Below are 16439 nucleotides of genomic sequence, written 5' to 3'. Positions count from 1 at the left end.
TATAAGTCCCAGTAGCTGAAAAATCCCATGCAGAAGGGTGAATGCAAACTCAACGCATAAAGGGAAAAGTCAAATCCAAACTCCCCCTCTGTATGTTCTCCCAAACTCCACTGCTACAGTGTAGCATCCAGTTCTGGATATCTGTAGTCTCATGAACTTACAGTAGGAAGTATGGCCCTACATTCACATTGAATTGGCTTGTGAATTGTCATTCATTTCTCAAGTCACGCCATAGCTCTCCTTCTCGGCTGGAGAAGTCCATGGGATTACGCTTCTACTCTTTACTCTGGAAGCTATTACATGCTTTACGGTAAGCCCATTTCTTCTGGCAGGCTAACCCCAACTGACTTACCTTTAGTATCCTGGTGACTTGACAGCTGTTTGAGAACTAGAAGAAGACAAAGCAGAGAATGGCTTCAGTACAAATGTCCATTGCGAACTGGTAGGGACCAGTGGTTTTCAATGAAGACTGAAAAGCTGTGGCTTACCTTCAGCTGTAAGGTTAAATTCAGCCGTCACTTTTCCGTAGCTGTTCTTGATGCAGCAATAATAGAGGCCCTGGTCCTTCTGACTGGCTTGGACAATGGCAAAGGAAACAGTGGAGTTGTCCCCTGCACTGCAATGAGGAATATTCACATTGACATACTTCATGATTCTATGGTGGCATTTTTTTACTAGTATACTTAAGGAGAGAAAGAAGCTAAGCCTCCTGCTCACAAGTTTTCAGCCAATGAGCTGCCCAAAGGGCAAAATCACGATCAGCTGTTCAAATAATTGATTTATTCACAGAGGAGGATCAATCCATGCTGGCTAACACCCTCATTCCAATATGCGGTATAAATACACAGAAACATTCAGTAGGGTTAACTGCCATGAGTAGAGCAAAGAATTGAGATTGTGAATTCTGAGAGCTCTTGTTAACATTTCTGCTCAGAATTCAGCTCAATGATGTGGCTACTCCGGGTGTCCTGTGCTTGAAGGAAAGTCTGATAACTCCAAACCCAAACTTAAACAGATACAATAAGGGACAAGAGAAAAGGGGGTTCTTAGCTTTATACTGCGCAAGGATTCATGCCTGATGGCCCCTTTAAAATAGCGTCCTGTACTTCCCTAGCGACGTACCAGCCATTCAACCACTCATTATTATTAAGTTCCAGCCACTGTGGTATGAAAACAAAAATTGGTGGTGATGATGCTGACAGCTAATGTGTACTGAGCACTTGGTATGGACTAGCACACTGTGCCAAATCACGTGAAGATCAATCTCATGTGTCAGAACAACGTCATGAGAGAACTACATTTAGTATTCTCAATTTCACAGATGAGGAAACTGAGGCATAGAAAGATTTCAGCAAATGATTTTGACCTCATTAAGCTGCCTCTCAAAGTAAATTATAATTCCTGGCCTCAAGTCTGGGATAATTTGAAATAGAGGTAGAGCCATAGATTTATTCCAAAGTCTCAAAGAAAAAAAAAAAAAAAGCTTACTTTGCAGCCAAAAAAAAGATATTCAAAGGTTTTTCTGGTTTTGTTCTTTAAAATGAACTGTTTAAACATTCACCAAGATTCTGTGTGTGTATGTGTGTGCATGTGTGTGGTGTACATTTTAGTTTGGATTCATCTCATAGTTGAACAACAAAAATTCACCTAGCGTGAGTTTGTCTCAGGTTGTATGTTCAAAACAAATGTTCATTATTGGTTGGTTTTTTTCGATAAGACTTCAAGTCTCCAATTTATACATTCCTTCCCTGGAATATACCAGTGGCTTAAAATGAAGTTCACCAAATCATTTTACTTCCTTCATTCGTAAAGTCTCTGAACATATCCCATTGTGAAAGCCCCCGACATGGTGAAAACCCCGTCTCTATTAAAAATACAAAAATCATCCAGATGTGGTGGCACATGCCTGTAATCCCAGCTACTTGGGAGACTGAGACAGGAGAACTGCTTAAACCCGGGAGGCAGATCACCACTGTACTCCAGCCTGGGTAACAAAGAGCAAAACTCCATCTCAAAAAAAAACTGGATGTGAACAAGTCCTGTTATAAGGGGAAGATTTCAAGCAGGGCAGTAAAACACTGAGCTGACCACAGAGGAGGCTGGTGGAAAGTCCTTCTCCACGGCTCTAGAATCGGCACAGCCTTTCTGTCATTGAAAGCGGCAGGCAAGGGCTACCTGAAGGGCTGGGGGCTGAACGAGGACTGTCCTGAAAACATCTTCCTTCCAACCTAGAAATTCTCTGATACTGGGCCCAGAACCATGAAGACTGTCTTTCCTCGCTTAGCCTGTGGTCCCCACCCAAGGCTTTCTTCCGGAAGGAATATGTATAGGAGTCAGGAAAGTCTAGATCCCAGCTCTGAGGCTGACCTCAGGTGTGCTACATAGCCTCTCACCCTCAGTTTCCTCCTCTGTGAAAGCAGAACAAGCACAATCAGCACCCAGATGTGTCATGAAGAAATAAGTGACACTGGCATGTGAAGCTTCGGCAAAAAGCCCAGTCTTGAGAGTGGTCACGAGTCATTACTTCAGGGTGAGCAGTAGTATTACTGGTGTGCTTTCTCCATGAAATGAAACTCCCTCAGAAGTTCCAAAGAGTTCCATCCAACAGTATCTGCCTTGTGCTTAGTACTGGGGGATTCAATTGTGGGGGAAAAAAAGGCATAGTCCTTGCCCTTGAGGGTCTTCCAGTCTGGGAGGAAATGGACAAGCAGATAATACCAATATAACTATAGAAAGCAAAAACAAGTGATCTCGTGCCTTTTTTAACCAAGAGGGTAAGCTCAGTTTCACATCCTCTTACCCGGTAAGGGACAAGTCTTTTTACCATAGGAAATGGCCACAGATGGCTGAACAGCAGTGATGATTAGCTGTGCAGACAAACGCAGAAAGCAGCCCAGGGCCAGAGTGTGATCACAGGAACACAAAGAATTAAACTGGCTGCATGGAAAGGGTACTTAGCATGGGGACTTCTCTGAGAGACCCCGCCATCCATCACCAGCCCTAAGAAGCCAGGGCTTCCAGCACCCCCGCCCCCCCGACTCAGTGTGGGCTGAGAAGTCCTCGGGTTGTTTCTCCCAAGGCCATCCAAGGAGATCCTGCCATCCCAGCAGCCAGCCCCTCATCCGCTGGTTCCCAGCAGGAACGACGTGACCTGTGCTCGACAACCCTGCCCAGCTATCAGCAGAGCCACTCCACATGGACAGCTGCCCTTTCAAAAGCCCAGGGAACTCAGAAGGACCTCTCTCTCCAGAGTGGAGAGTGGGTTTCTGGTTACCAAGACGGTATTGATGGCCGAATAGCACCAGAGGGTGCCACCTTGAGGTCTCTATGGAACCAAGACACGCCACTGCTACACAGAGACTCAGACCAAGCTACCGCTTCCTTCTTCCTGGTTTCCTCGAAGTATATCAGTCTTGCCCTAGCCACGAGAAAGTCTTTTGACACCTAATGTCCACGCTTTAGCCTGTTAAGGAAAGTACCCAAACTTGCAGACAAAGACAGGAGGAGAATCACAGTGACGGTTCAACAGGATCACTTGAGGAGGATGTCGTGAAAGGGGAACACTTTGCTATTTCCCATTTACATGGAACCCACTCAGACACTTTTAAGTTACACGTTAACTTGTAGATTTCTGTGCAGTAGAAAAGATAACTCCCAAAGTTTATTACCTGTCAAACATTAACCAGTGTTATATCTATTTCAAAATTATTTCTGCATTCCTCTGCCTGATCGACTATCTAAATCTTCATTCCTCAAATGCTCCTTTGAACAATCTTGCCATATTACTGGTTTCCTCATGACTTAGTAAGTTCAAGACCTTTACTTCAGGTTCATATTATATTCGAGCGATGTCAATTCTTGAAAATGATACAAGACAGTGACATAGTTCATGGAGGCACATGTGAAGGGAGACACTGAGCTGGAAGTAGGCATGAGAGAAATTAGCGTACACTTGAAAACCCACTTGAAATAATGTAAATGTTCTCTCAATAAACAAATGAGTGACGACTCAAGTGTTAGCATGGAGAAAGCAAATGGGTTCAACTAAGCCAGACACTGTCACCAAGGAGAAACGAAGCAAGCGTCACTCAGAATCAAAGGCCTTAGCCACGCGTCATCAGTAAATAGAACGCTTGCTAATGACATACACTCCCCTGGGGAAAGTTAGGTTTTGGTAAATACACATCAAATGAAAAAGGAACCTGCAAGATTTAAGTGCCGATTCTGAGCTCAGAGCAAGGCTGATATGAATGGAAAAACAGTGAAAATGCTGCTTCATTGTTCTTGGCTGACAGATTCAGAAAATAATTTAAAATGAATAATTAGTACCTTTTTAAGTGAAGCTCTAGGGAACTTCCTTGACTTAAAAATCAAACCATTTCTTTTCCATTATAATTCTTAAGACAGGCAGGGTGATGGTGACATTTTAGGCAAGGTGGTTATTCTATCAATCAGAATCTAGTTAGATGCTCTGGAGTGATGTTAGTAAAAAGGAAATCATAGCTCAAGTATCATTGCATTTGAGAAACAGTTTCCAGACAGAAGTTCCAAGCAGAAATATTTGATTTAACAAAACAGAAAACTCAGATTTTCTCTTTGTCAGTCTACCGGTGACAAAATTAAGGGAATTGGGACCTCTCCCATATCTTGGGGAGCTAAACTGGGACCCCCTTTGCCACAGGGCTATTTGACTTTCAAACCAGATGATTTGTGTCTAGATTGTGTCAGATGAAGCTTGAATTCATCAGTTCACTTGAACAAGCATTTATTGCCAAGAAAAGCTGCTTAAGGAAGCCATTAATCATGTTCATTCCACACGGGATATTCTTGGCAATGATTCTCACTCTCATCTCTCTCCTCCTCATTCTTCTCTCCTTTATTATCTTGAGGACATGGCCGGGTGCTGGGCTCACTCCTGTAATCCCAGCACTTTGGGAGGTTGAGGCAGGTGGATCACTTGAGGCCAGGAGTTTGAGACCAGACTGGGCAACATGGCAAAACCCTGTCTCTACTGAAAATACAAAAGAAAATTAGCCGAGCATGGTGGTGCTCTCCAGTGGTCCTAGCTATGCAAGAGGTTGAGGTAGGAGGATCACCTGAGCCCAGGAGGTGGAGGCTGCAGTGAGCCGTGATTGCGACACTACACTCCAGCCTGGGAGATGGCAGTAAGACCTTGTCTCAAAAATAAAAAAATAAAAAATCATAGGGACCTAGAAATAAACAGGTGTGCCCATCTTAGTGATGGCCGCTGGTCTCCCTCAATAGCTGTTACCTCACAGATTGCTGCTGTTGTTTTATTCATCTTCTTTTTTTTTTTTTTTTTTGAGACGGAGTTTCCCTCTTGTTACCCAGGCTGGAGTGCAATGGCGCGATCTCGGCTCACCACAACCTCCGCCTCCTGGGTTCAAGCAATTCTCCTGCCTTAGCCTCCCGAGTAGCTGGGATTACAGGCACATGCCACCATGCCCAGCTAATTTTGTATTTTTAGTAGAGACAGGGTTTCACCATGTTCACCAGGATGGTCTCGATCTCTTGACCTCGTGATCCACCCGTCTCGGCCTCCCAAAGTGCTGGGATTACAGGCTTGAGCCACCGCGCCTGGTTTATTCATCTTCTTAGCTTTGTTTGAGCTTCATCAGATTACAGGGAATTTATGAAACAGAAAACACACCCAAGTTAAATTCACAGACATACAGAACAGTGTTCTTTAATCTTAGAACCACAGAACCTCTGACTAGAATATCATTTGACATGTTCTCCTGATTTAAAAAAATACATTGTAAGGTTGTATGACTTCCTAAGACCCCGGAACTCACTGGTGGCAAAACTGGGGCAAGAATTCCCCGTCGTTTTCTCTGTCCAGACACTTGTCTTCCAATATTTAATCTTTTTGAATACTGTGGGTGTGGAATCTCTGCTTCAATTTTCCTTTTCACGGCCTACAATTTATTCTTTTATTTGACAACCATATTGTGAAATAAACAAGCAACAACAGTGAAAAGTGATGAGGGGGAAGCATCGAACCTTCTCTGCACTTGGGCTATGGACTTCGAATCTTTTGTCCAGCAGATAGTCGAATCTTCATGAATTTCTGCAAATTGGCAGCTTAATTTTACATTTCCAGAGCATTCAGGGGACATCTCAGCTTGGATCTTTTTCAGTAACACTGGAGCTAGAAACAAGAGATTTGAAGGTCAGTGTAGCAAAAGACTTTCCCATTTCATATAGTTTAATTCTCACAACAATCCTGAGAGACAGGAATATTAATTCTTTTCCCCAGTTATGGAAGCGAGAATTGAGTCTCTGAGGGGAGAGGTGGCTTGCCTAAATAGTCAGAAAATTAGCAAATCGATCTAATGAAAACGCTCACTTCCATTACTTAAAATTCCTTAGGTGCAGCCTGTAATACTTAAAGTGGAACAGAATTTGAGAGATTTTTTTCTAAAGGGGATAAAAGGCAAGAGGATTGTAGATATCGATTCTATAGGACCTCAGACAAATAAAGACATTTTTAAATGATTACCAGATCATCCAGATCAAAATCAGAGCTAGGGATTAGGGAGTAGAATAAAATCTAGATTCTCCAAAAAACTATGGTTAAGCCCCCAAAGTGTAAAAAAACACCTCAACAATAGGTTATTGGCTGAATAATATTCATCCCTCTTATCTTTCCCCCTTGATCGCACTTGCCTTTGCTGAAGATAACCTAGTAGATTAGAGTGATGTCTGAGATCAATGGCATTAGCAAAAGAGAACAGAAGCAATAAGGAAACGATTCCCACCTGTTGGGCTGAGACCTTTGAATATCACCTCAGTATCAGGATCAGCGATGAACAATTAGCATGATAATGTGTAACTCGCCAGGGCAGCCACTGGGCGGCAGCATAGACATTAGAACAAGAGAACAAGACAGGGTTGAGGGCCTCAGCAATTGGGTAGGCAATGAGATTACTGCAGATGTGGTGTGAGTCTATCACAAATTAAGTGGCATCGCTCCACGCTTTGGTAACACAAAAGAGTACATCATTACAAAACATGTAATCCGTAGCCAAACCAAGAGTCACCAATACTGAGGCTTTGGTGGCTCCACTGCCTCGAATTATACTACAGTGAAAATATCCACGAATTCAAGGTGCTCCCATCTCTCCTCGGCGCCAGCAGATGCTTGGATGACAGAATGGATATTTGAAAGTTCATTCTCTGCCCAGGAAGTGGTCATGGGCCTATTGGGCAGCAAATCTTTCAACCAGAGAGTAACTAAGACTACTGACAGTATCCTGGGAGCCAAGTACATAATTGAGAGAGAGAAATGAGAACAAGTACATATTGATGGCAAACTCACATCTGTGCATTTGGGCCTGCTGACCCCTGGCCAAGCTGAGACTGTGTTCAGGTTCACAGTCTCAAATTCTTGGTCCAGGTCTCAACCAAGCCCGGCTCCTCATCGTTTCTGAGAGGGTCCTTCCTTCCAACATCATGCAGTGGTAGTCTTCATGGGTGATTTGGAGACAGCTAAATATTCCTAAGCCTGCCAGAACCTGTTGCACTGAACACAAGGAAAATTGGGGGTTGGCGGGAAGGGCATGAAATGGGCAGCAGAACTGAATGATGGATGGTCTGTGGGGGGTGTGAGGCTTGTTTTGCCAAGGGGCCTTGGGCTTTGGATAGGAACCCTGTCTGTGGGAGACAGAGGTAGAAACGCAGCTGAACGAGCTCAGAGGAGGCCTGGGGGGCAGCTCGGTTTGTCTTCTGTGTGCAGGTTGGCCTAGTGTTAAGAGAAAGTGGTAGGAAAGTCCCCAGTAAATACAAAGTTTCTGTTGTACTAAGCTTTGGACATCAAAAGAGGTTACTGAGGCCTGGCATGGTGGTTCACACCTGTAATCCCAGCACTTTGGGAGGTCAAGGCAGGAGGGTCACTTAAGGACAGGAGTTTGAGACAAGCCTGGGCAACAAAGCAAGACCCCATCTCTAGGGGAAAAAAAATTAGCCAGGTGTGGTAGCATGTGTCTGTGGACCTAGCTACTTAGGAGGCTGAGGTGGGAGGATCAGTTGAGCCCAGAGGCTGCGGTGAGCCATGATCTCCCCACTGCAATCCAGCCTGGGCAACAGAGCAAGACCCTGCCTCTAAAGTAATAATTATTATTTATTTTAAAAGATTACTTCGGGTTTTAAAAATTTCTTTTAGAATATTCCAAGTCACAGCTCCCATCACCCTAACTCCCACCCCACCAGTTACCTGTGCTCCTTTGGGAATAGCAGGGCGGGTACTAGACTGTTGGGTAGGACACAATCAAGGTGTCACCCAAGGGGTTTGAACTGTACCAGCCGGAAGGCAGTGACAAGGACTCGGGGTCTTACAAAAGCCATCGCCACAAGAAGGAAGTTAATCTGGTGTCTTTCTGGTAGCAACGTTTGTTATTTTTAAACAATAAAATTGCTGTGGTTTATACTGAGAAAACAACATTTAAAACTTTTCGTGCTTGATGGTGGGATAGGTTCTTAAAGGAATTGGTTTGTAGCTAGAAACCCATAATGAACAATTAGAAGATGATGTTTTTAAAAAAAAAAAAAAAGGCCGGGCGAGGTGGGTCACGCCTGTAATTCCAGCACTTTAGGAGGCTGAGGCAAGTGAATCACGAGATCAGGAGATCGAGAGCATCCTGGCTAACACGGGGAAACCCCATCTCTACTAAAGCTATAAAAGCTGGGCATGGTGGTGTGCTCCTGTAGTCCCAGCTACTTGGAAGGCTGAGGCAGGAGAATTACTTGAACCCGGGAGGCGGAGGTTGCAGTGAGCTGAGATCGTGCCACTGCACTCCAGCCTGGTAACAGAGCGACAGAGCGAAACTCTGTCTCCCAAAAAAAAAAAAAAAAGAAAGAAAGAAAGAAAAAAGAAGCAGGGTGTTGTCAAGGGCTGGCCCCCTGAATGCTGCCGTCCCAAAAGGTAAATGCTGGAAGAGAATCATTTTTCCCGTCTCTTGTCATCATCTGTATTGATTCATATGGATTAGTGCCCACCGTGGATTCATATTAGATAAATATTCAGTGCATTCATGATCAAAGTCACCATGGAAAATAACATATCCTTAATAAATGCATGAATATGTCGGTCAAGCCATTATTTCCCGTCAGTCGATGGCCCTTTCAGTGCAATAACCTAGTGCTGGTTTGTAGTTAGGACAGGGAGCTGTGATCCTAAAATAAGTGGGTGCCAGTGTTCCAGAAACCTATTCTTCTAACTTTCTCTGCAAAGAAAATCCCCACACAAGAGGGGAGAGGATGGCCGCCAGTGGCAGGGAAGCAGGGAAAGGCCTGCAGGGTCAGGACCTACCCCGGCGTGTGCAAAGCCTGCCGAGGACTCACACTTAGCCGCTGACTCAAGGGTAACCCGTGAGCCTCCCCTGCCTGCTCCATCACCAGATGGCTCCCACCTTCCGGCGGAGGCCCTGAGTTCTTCAGAGCGGAGGAGCTGTGGACGTCAGCACCAGCCTTTCTTCTAATGCTAGGTTGGTGTAAACTCAGACACAGTGATCTTGCATCTGAACCAAGCTCATTATTTATTTCACGAATATACTGGGCATAAGCAGCGCGTCATTTTTTATTTAAAAACACTAATTTAAAAAAAATCAGTAACAACCACGAGAGCTTATACAAGACCCCGCGCTATTCAATTTGCTTCGCATTTTTATACCTGAGAGGAGTCTTATCATTAGCACCCCGATTTTACAGATGGGGAAAGCGAGACACCCAGAGGCTAAAGCATTTGTCCAGGGCTACCCAGGTACTGCCAGGGGTCAGCCCTGAATCCAAGCAACATGACTCCGAATCTATACCCTAAACCATCGTGGTACAGCTTGTCCCCACGGGCCCAAACACCGGCTAATATCTCTAACTCTGAATCTTTGCTGTTAATGGCTCTGTGTTGTGGGCGGGATGGGTAACAATCCTTCAGTGTTCTGGCCTGGAAAAGTCTGTGGTTGTCTCTACGCTGTGGTCTCCCGCGGAGCCCTCTCAGAACGAGCCAGGCTGCCCTCATGTGTACCTGCTTTGCTGAGACCAGTCCCTCCCAGAAGGCTGCATGCTTGGCCTTCGCAGCCTTCAGCGCAACAGGGAGGTTGTGCTGCAGCTGAAATCGAAGTCTTTGACAGAGATCGGTTTCAACATCACCTATCTGGACAGGCCTCTTTCCCACAGGTAACTTGACGAGTCATGGGCAAGAATTCCAGAAAGGTTGTTTTGCTTGTCTACCTTTACCTGCAAAGGAAACTCTATCCCCAAACAAGGGGGTTGAGGCCGGTCCCGAGAGGCAATCTATTCAGCCTCTGGGCTGAAGCCACTTTTGAGATCTTTTAAAACATTGCTTCATCCTCTCTATTTAATTTTATTTTTTTGAGACAGGGTCTCGCTCTGTCGCCCAGGCTGGAGTACAGCTGGAGTGCAGTGGTGTGATCACAGCTCACTGCAGCCGTGATTTCCTGGACTCGGGTGATTCTTGCTCCTCAGCCCCAGAGTAGCTGGGACTTACAGACATCTGCCACCACACCCAGCTAATTTTTTGTATTTTTTTGTAGAGATGGGGTTTTGCTATGTTGCTCAGGCTGGTCTCACATTCCTGGGCTTAAGCAGTCCTTTTGCCTTGGCCTCCCAAATTGCTGGGATTACAGGTGTGAGCCACCATGCCCAGCCATTCTCTTTAAATATGTTTTAAAATGTAAATACTAATGACCTGACTAGATACCTCCAAACTCTTCAGAAGGCAATTTTGTCTTTAAATCTTTCTGCAACACAGGTTAGGACCCATTTGATGGGACGGGAATAACAAACACCCGCCTCAGATGTGGCCTATAAATGGAATTTGGGACTGAAGTGATTCCCTAGACAAAGTAGAATTAACAAGTAGAATTAACTGCAGTTTCAGGCCTTTTTTTTTTTTTTTAACAGCATCGTAGGTGGAGGCTGATCAAGGACTTTTGAGGCTCAAGTGGTCTAAAACCTTGAACAGAGACCGCAGAGGACTTTAGATTTCGATAAATGGGAAAGGTGAATTGGAGAGAAATGTTATACTCGAATTTGGAAGAAAAACCAAGGTTCAAGGAAGCCATTTTTAATGAAAATCAGCGATTATAGAGGAGAATCCCAATTCATACCAAAATATTCATTTCCACAAAGCCTGTTTAGTGCACCATCTATTTCATGATACTAATTAGCTACACTGATTAATGCTTCTGTTTATATTTTTAAATAGATTTTGTAAAAGAGGATAATTAAACAGAAAAGCACCCCCGTCACATTTCCTCCAATGAACGTATCTAAGGCAGCTTTTACCAATGGTTCTCACTTGTGGCTCTCCCGCTAGGTCGCCTGGGAACTTGTGAGAAATGCAGATTTCACACACTGGGGGAGGGGAGCAACCTGGGTTTAACAAGCCCTCCCGGTGATCCTGATGCCACATGCTGAAGCCACTTGGTCGCAACCATTGTATCGATGCCCACCTGGAGGACCCTGGCCTTAACTGCAAAGGACCCTAGAGGACAGGAACTGGATGTGTGGTCTTACAAGCCCAAACTTTAACAATGAAAGACAGCACCAGAGCCTCACCTCTTCCTTCTCTTTTGCAAGATGGCTTTGTCAGGTCTTGTTTCTCTTCTGTGCATGATAACGATGTTTCGAGTTTGGGCATCTTTTTGAGAAAGCTGGCATTTTCCTTTTCTTCCAGTTTCAGCCTCAGGGCTGCCACCCTGGATAGAATTTTTTTCTTTACTCCCTCAGCTAGACGTCCACTGCCGGGGGGTTCTGGCTTTTTCCTGACCTCCTCTGACCTTGTCGCTGCTGTGAGGGTTTCTGGCGATTTGCCAGCTCTGGCTTCCAGGGACTTCTCCCTGGCCTTTCTAACATAGCCCAGGGTGCCCTTTTGACACGGGTCCTGCAGTAACGTAGGAGCTTTCTCTGACTCATGTTCTCTTGAAATGAATGCCAAGGTCTTTGCCGAGGAGCTAGATGAGCTTGGGGGTTTGTTTTCCCCAATGTGAAGCACCTCTATTTTAGGTTCTTCCATTCTGTGGCTTATAGAAACGTCTGTGACGTTTTCTTCAGGAGCCGAAGTACAAGGCAACCTGCTAACATCAGGAGCAGAGGGCAAAGGTTTCCCACACTCATTCTCAACAGTTCCCCTTTTCTTTGAGACAGAAAACACATATTGACGGTTTCTGGGCTCAACTAAGTCCTTTTCAAGGACGTCATGAATTTGGTCTGTGGAGTTGTGAGCGTCAACCCCAAGAGGAGCATGAGTCATTTTTGCAAGACAGCTAGAAAGACGCGAAGTGGAGGAAATCAATTCTGCTTTGTCCTTTTTTCTTTGCGCAGCCTCCCGTAAGCTCCCGTCACTGCCTTCTTGTATTTGACCTATGCTACATCCACTAGGAGTCCTTGCCCCACCTCTGCTGGGGTGCACGACTTGCCAGATGGTAGTCTGGACTTCCACTTTTGCCTCATCAGCTTGACTTTGTTCAGCCTCCCACTTCATACTGCCTTCCTGGCTGCTGCTGATTCTTTTTTCACTCAGAATGGTTCCCTGGGGACTTGGAACTCGCCACATGGCAGGCTGGATTTCCACTCCGTGGCGCACATTGCCGGCATTGGATTGACTCCCCTCTCTGGCGGCCCCTGGTTTGGATTCAGAGGGCTCTGGGTTTCCAGCCCTGGTGTCCTCTACCACACCTGTCTCATCAATGGGATCTACAGAGGACTCTAGGATTTTAGGGCAGGTCAGAAACTTTTTAAAGAAGGCAGCATGGTCCATCTTGAGTCGCTTTTCCTCCTGGTCTTGACTCACATAGTTAACATTTTCTGTCCCTCCAGTTTCAGAAGCCGCTGACAGTGAATCTGTGACACATAAGTCTTTTTCACCTACAGGGTCCACGGATGACTCTAGGAGTCTAGGTTGGCTGAAACCCCAGGAAGAAAGATTTCTCCAGTGTGCACTGATGGCGGGCTCTTCGCCTTTACGGCTTTCTCTGCTGTCAGCAAGGGCTGAGTCAGCACCCTGAGGACTGTGAGCCCGTGCTGCTGTTTCAGAGGGGGCCAGTTCAGGCACAAGAGCATCTGTCTTTAGACTATCAGGTACAGCCCGGGCCCTGTCAGGAACCGTGGGACTCCCATCTGATGCCTTGCTCTCAGAATTTTCCAGTTGTCTTGGTGGCCAGATTTCAGAAGTGGAAGCCTGTGGAGTTGTCAACTTCAGCTTGTTGCCTGCCTTCCAATTTCTGGGTATACGTTCTTTAGGCTGTTCCAAAAGGATATTAGAGAGAGATGGAACATTGCTTGGCGCCTGACTATCTTCTTCCACTGCAGCTTCAGCCACCACGGAGACCCTCGTCCCCCCACCTGAGTGCTGCTCTGCTCCTTCCCTAGAGCTTGCTAGTGAGTGGGCCAAGGGCACCAAGTTTATTTCCTCTTGTGCAGCAGATGTCATGGGCAAACTTCCTTGGAAATCATGTTCAGGAAGAGAACGCTGCGGGGACAGGCTCTGCTGCTGGAGCCCCTGCCTCATTTCACTTCCTATTTCTTGGAAATTCTCTTCATGCCTCCTAAAGTCTGCTCTGTCCACTGTCTGACTCTTATCTCCAGACAGGTGATCAAGCTGAAGAGGGGAATTACTGCAGAAACTCTCTCCCTCTGGGAGCTGAAGGACACGGTGTGTGACTCCTGGCACACTAGGTTCCGTGCAAAGCAGCTCTTTTGTAGATTTGGTAGTGGCACCACTCAAAATATGACCCAAGTGCACTTGGGAAGGAAACTGGGAAACATTTTCACGGGAGGCACAAGGGAATCTCTCCTTGGTGCCATCTGCATACTTGTCCTCAGGAATTGACACAGCAAGGTATTTGGCTGGGTGGACTTTGGTGGCAATGGTAACAGTTGATGTATCCTCAGTCTCTCTGGTCACCCGAAGGCACTCATTATTGGCAGTTAATGTCGTTGGCTTCTCCGAAGGAAAACCTACGATTGAACTACGACTGGCTGGTGTGTCTGTGGTGTCTGCAGCACTAGGACTGGGGCTCCTGTCACGTCCTTCTTTAAATTGCACTAAAGGGTTGCTCTCAGAAGAAAGCAGCTGTGTTTCCTCAAGCCCTCCTGAGTTGCTGGGGCTTGGCGGCTCCTGGCCAGCCTGTACCGTGGAGGCCAATGGGCAGGTGGAATTCTCCATCTTGGCTAGACTTTTTCCTGTGGCACCTTCACTAGCTGCGTGCGAAATGTTCAGGGTGAAAGTACTGATAAAAAGAGAGGATGTGGCTGAGTTACTGTCCTTGCTGCCTTCACACATAGACACTGAAGTCTCAGAAACTTGCGTCTGAAAAAGGCCTTCCAGTGTCTTGTCATCAGCAGAACATAAATCAGACACTTCGCTTTGACCTGCTGCCCGTCCCAAGTCTACAGAGCAAATTTCTTGAGGCAAATATTTATCAACGGGTGCCCCAACAAGAGCATCCGTGGTATCATGACATGTTCCTTGGTCACCGGCCTCAAAACACTCCATTGCACACACAAATCCTCTGTCTGTTGGCCCATCACACACATTTTCCAGGGTGAGGGCAGTGTCTGTGGATTCAGGGGAAGCCACAGAGACAGCCACAGGCTCTCTGAAGTCAATGTGGGAATCCTGCGGGAGATGCCTTGAGAACACACCTGGAGACGTATTCTCATCATTGGCTTCCGAGATGCTCAGCTCATGTTTTAGGTCTTCCCTGAAATGGTCAGGTGCGTTGCCATCTCTGTCTTGTTTTTCTTCCTGCTGTGGGCCAAAGGTACAGTGTTTGACCTCCAAGTGTTGAGCTAATGATGCATTTTCCTTGTGGACCCCTCCTGAGTTTGAGAAGGAAATTGTTGTGGTCCCAATGAACGGGGACTCCTCCCCAGCAGGCTCTGAGCAAGCTGGCATCTGGCTGCAAGAGATTTTCCCTCTGACTGTTTCCTGAGTTTGTACCTAGGAAGATGAAAAGTGATATTAATAGAATTGTTCCTGGGAGAGCCCACAATTGAGCATAACTGCAACCCCAAGAGCGTTAATCCTCAATGACTGTAATAATGGACAAGAATGATTGAAATCTAAACATTAATCCCCCACCTCCCTCTAGCTATTAGAGATGTCCTGGAAAACTGCAAATTTAAGCAACTCTATGTTCCAGGGGGCCATTTGTCAAATTCGTCATTATAAGCAAAAAGCCTCCTGACAATCATCATTTATTTAATGACGTTTTCTCTCTCTCTCAGAAAATAGATGGAAAGAAGTGGAATGTTAATGATTTTGATCAAGTAAGTCACAACAAGAGCTGCGTGCATCTTTCCAGAAAGATGAATCTCACATGATTATAATAAAGGAAACAAACAGTACTTGCAATGTAACAATAAGCAATTTTTGTCCCCAAAATATGACAGCTTGCTGGTTAATAATTGCTGTGGTTTGGATATTTGCCCCCTCCAAACCTCAGGTTGAAGTTTGAACCCAAGAGTTGAAGGTGGGACCTAATGGCAGGTGTTTGGGTTACGGGGGTGAACCTCTCATGAATAGATTTATGCTATCTCTCAGGGATGGGGGGATGCGTGAGATCTCAGTCTATTAGTACCTGATTGTTAAAAGCCTGGCACCGTCCCCACCCTGACCCTGCTTCCTCTCTGTCCATGCAATCCCTGCATATGCCAGCTCCCCGTCGCCTCTCATCATGAGTTGGAAGCAGACTGAGGCCCTCACCAGATGCAGATGCCCAATGTTGAACTTCCCAGCCACCAGAATCATGAGTCAAATAGGCCTCATTTCTTGATAAACTACCCAATCTCAGGCATTCTGTTATAGCAATACGAAGTGCACTAAGTTTTGTTACCAAAAACCAAAGAGAAACCTGCCTTTGAACCCACCTCTAATGAATAAATTGACTTATGATTGGCCACCAGCACTGCCAATCATTTCTTTCCTAGAGAAGCTTACAGACATCCCAGAATGCATCCTAGATTTTAAAACAGATGCCAAGTGGCGGATAGACCACCTCTACGAGAAATAGAAGATTCAGGACTGCTTAGGTTTTTGAGAAAGGGAGAGAGGGAGAGGAAGGGAGGAAAAGAGGAAGGCAGAGGAAAAAAAATCTCACATTCTGAGGATTGAGCCTTTTATGGTATTATCTGAATATTCTATGATATTAGATATTGTTTAAGGAAGCAGCAAACTCTTTGACTAAATCCTTGTCTCAAAACTTTTAGCTTATTGATCCTTTCAAAAAGAAGAAAACTTATGTCCAGCCAAGGAGTAGAAAATTACTTCTCATGACTGTCAAGCAATCCAGTCTTTGCTCCAGGACTCTTGCCTTGGACAGCCTCATTCAGATGTGCAGAGAACAGATGACTGGCCTTGGCAGGATGGGGCTTGGGGGTGGGGGGTGAAGTCTGTC

General features: G+C 45.6%; 1 protein-coding gene and 1 long non-coding RNA gene across 6 annotated transcripts in view; one reads left to right on the top strand and one right to left on the bottom strand.

Moving 5' to 3' along the window:
* Positions 1-16439, bottom strand: part of ALPK2 (alpha kinase 2) — a 143752-nt gene that overhangs the window by 36580 nt on the left and 90733 nt on the right. For all 5 annotated transcript variants that reach the window (XM_074383348.1, XM_074383349.1, XM_074383346.1 and 2 more), the window contains 4 exons: positions 11599-14983; positions 6025-6172; positions 489-616; positions 353-388 (listed from right to left, as the gene is read on the bottom strand). In XM_074383348.1, the coding sequence (XP_074239449.1) occupies positions 353-388; positions 489-616; positions 6025-6172; positions 11599-14983 (3697 nt within the window). The remainder of the gene's footprint in view (positions 1-352; positions 389-488; positions 617-6024; positions 6173-11598; positions 14984-16439) is intronic.
* The window catches only part of LOC141580772 (uncharacterized), a 90202-nt gene that overhangs the window by 51985 nt on the left and 21778 nt on the right, over positions 1-16439 (top strand). The gene's annotated exons all lie outside the window — the stretch shown is intronic.

The sequence above is a fragment of the Saimiri boliviensis genome, chromosome 13 (assembly GCF_048565385.1).
Source record: "Saimiri boliviensis isolate mSaiBol1 chromosome 13, mSaiBol1.pri, whole genome shotgun sequence".
Lineage (NCBI taxonomy): Eukaryota > Metazoa > Chordata > Mammalia > Primates > Cebidae > Saimiri > Saimiri boliviensis.
This window is presented reverse-complemented; position numbering and strand designations above follow the sequence as displayed.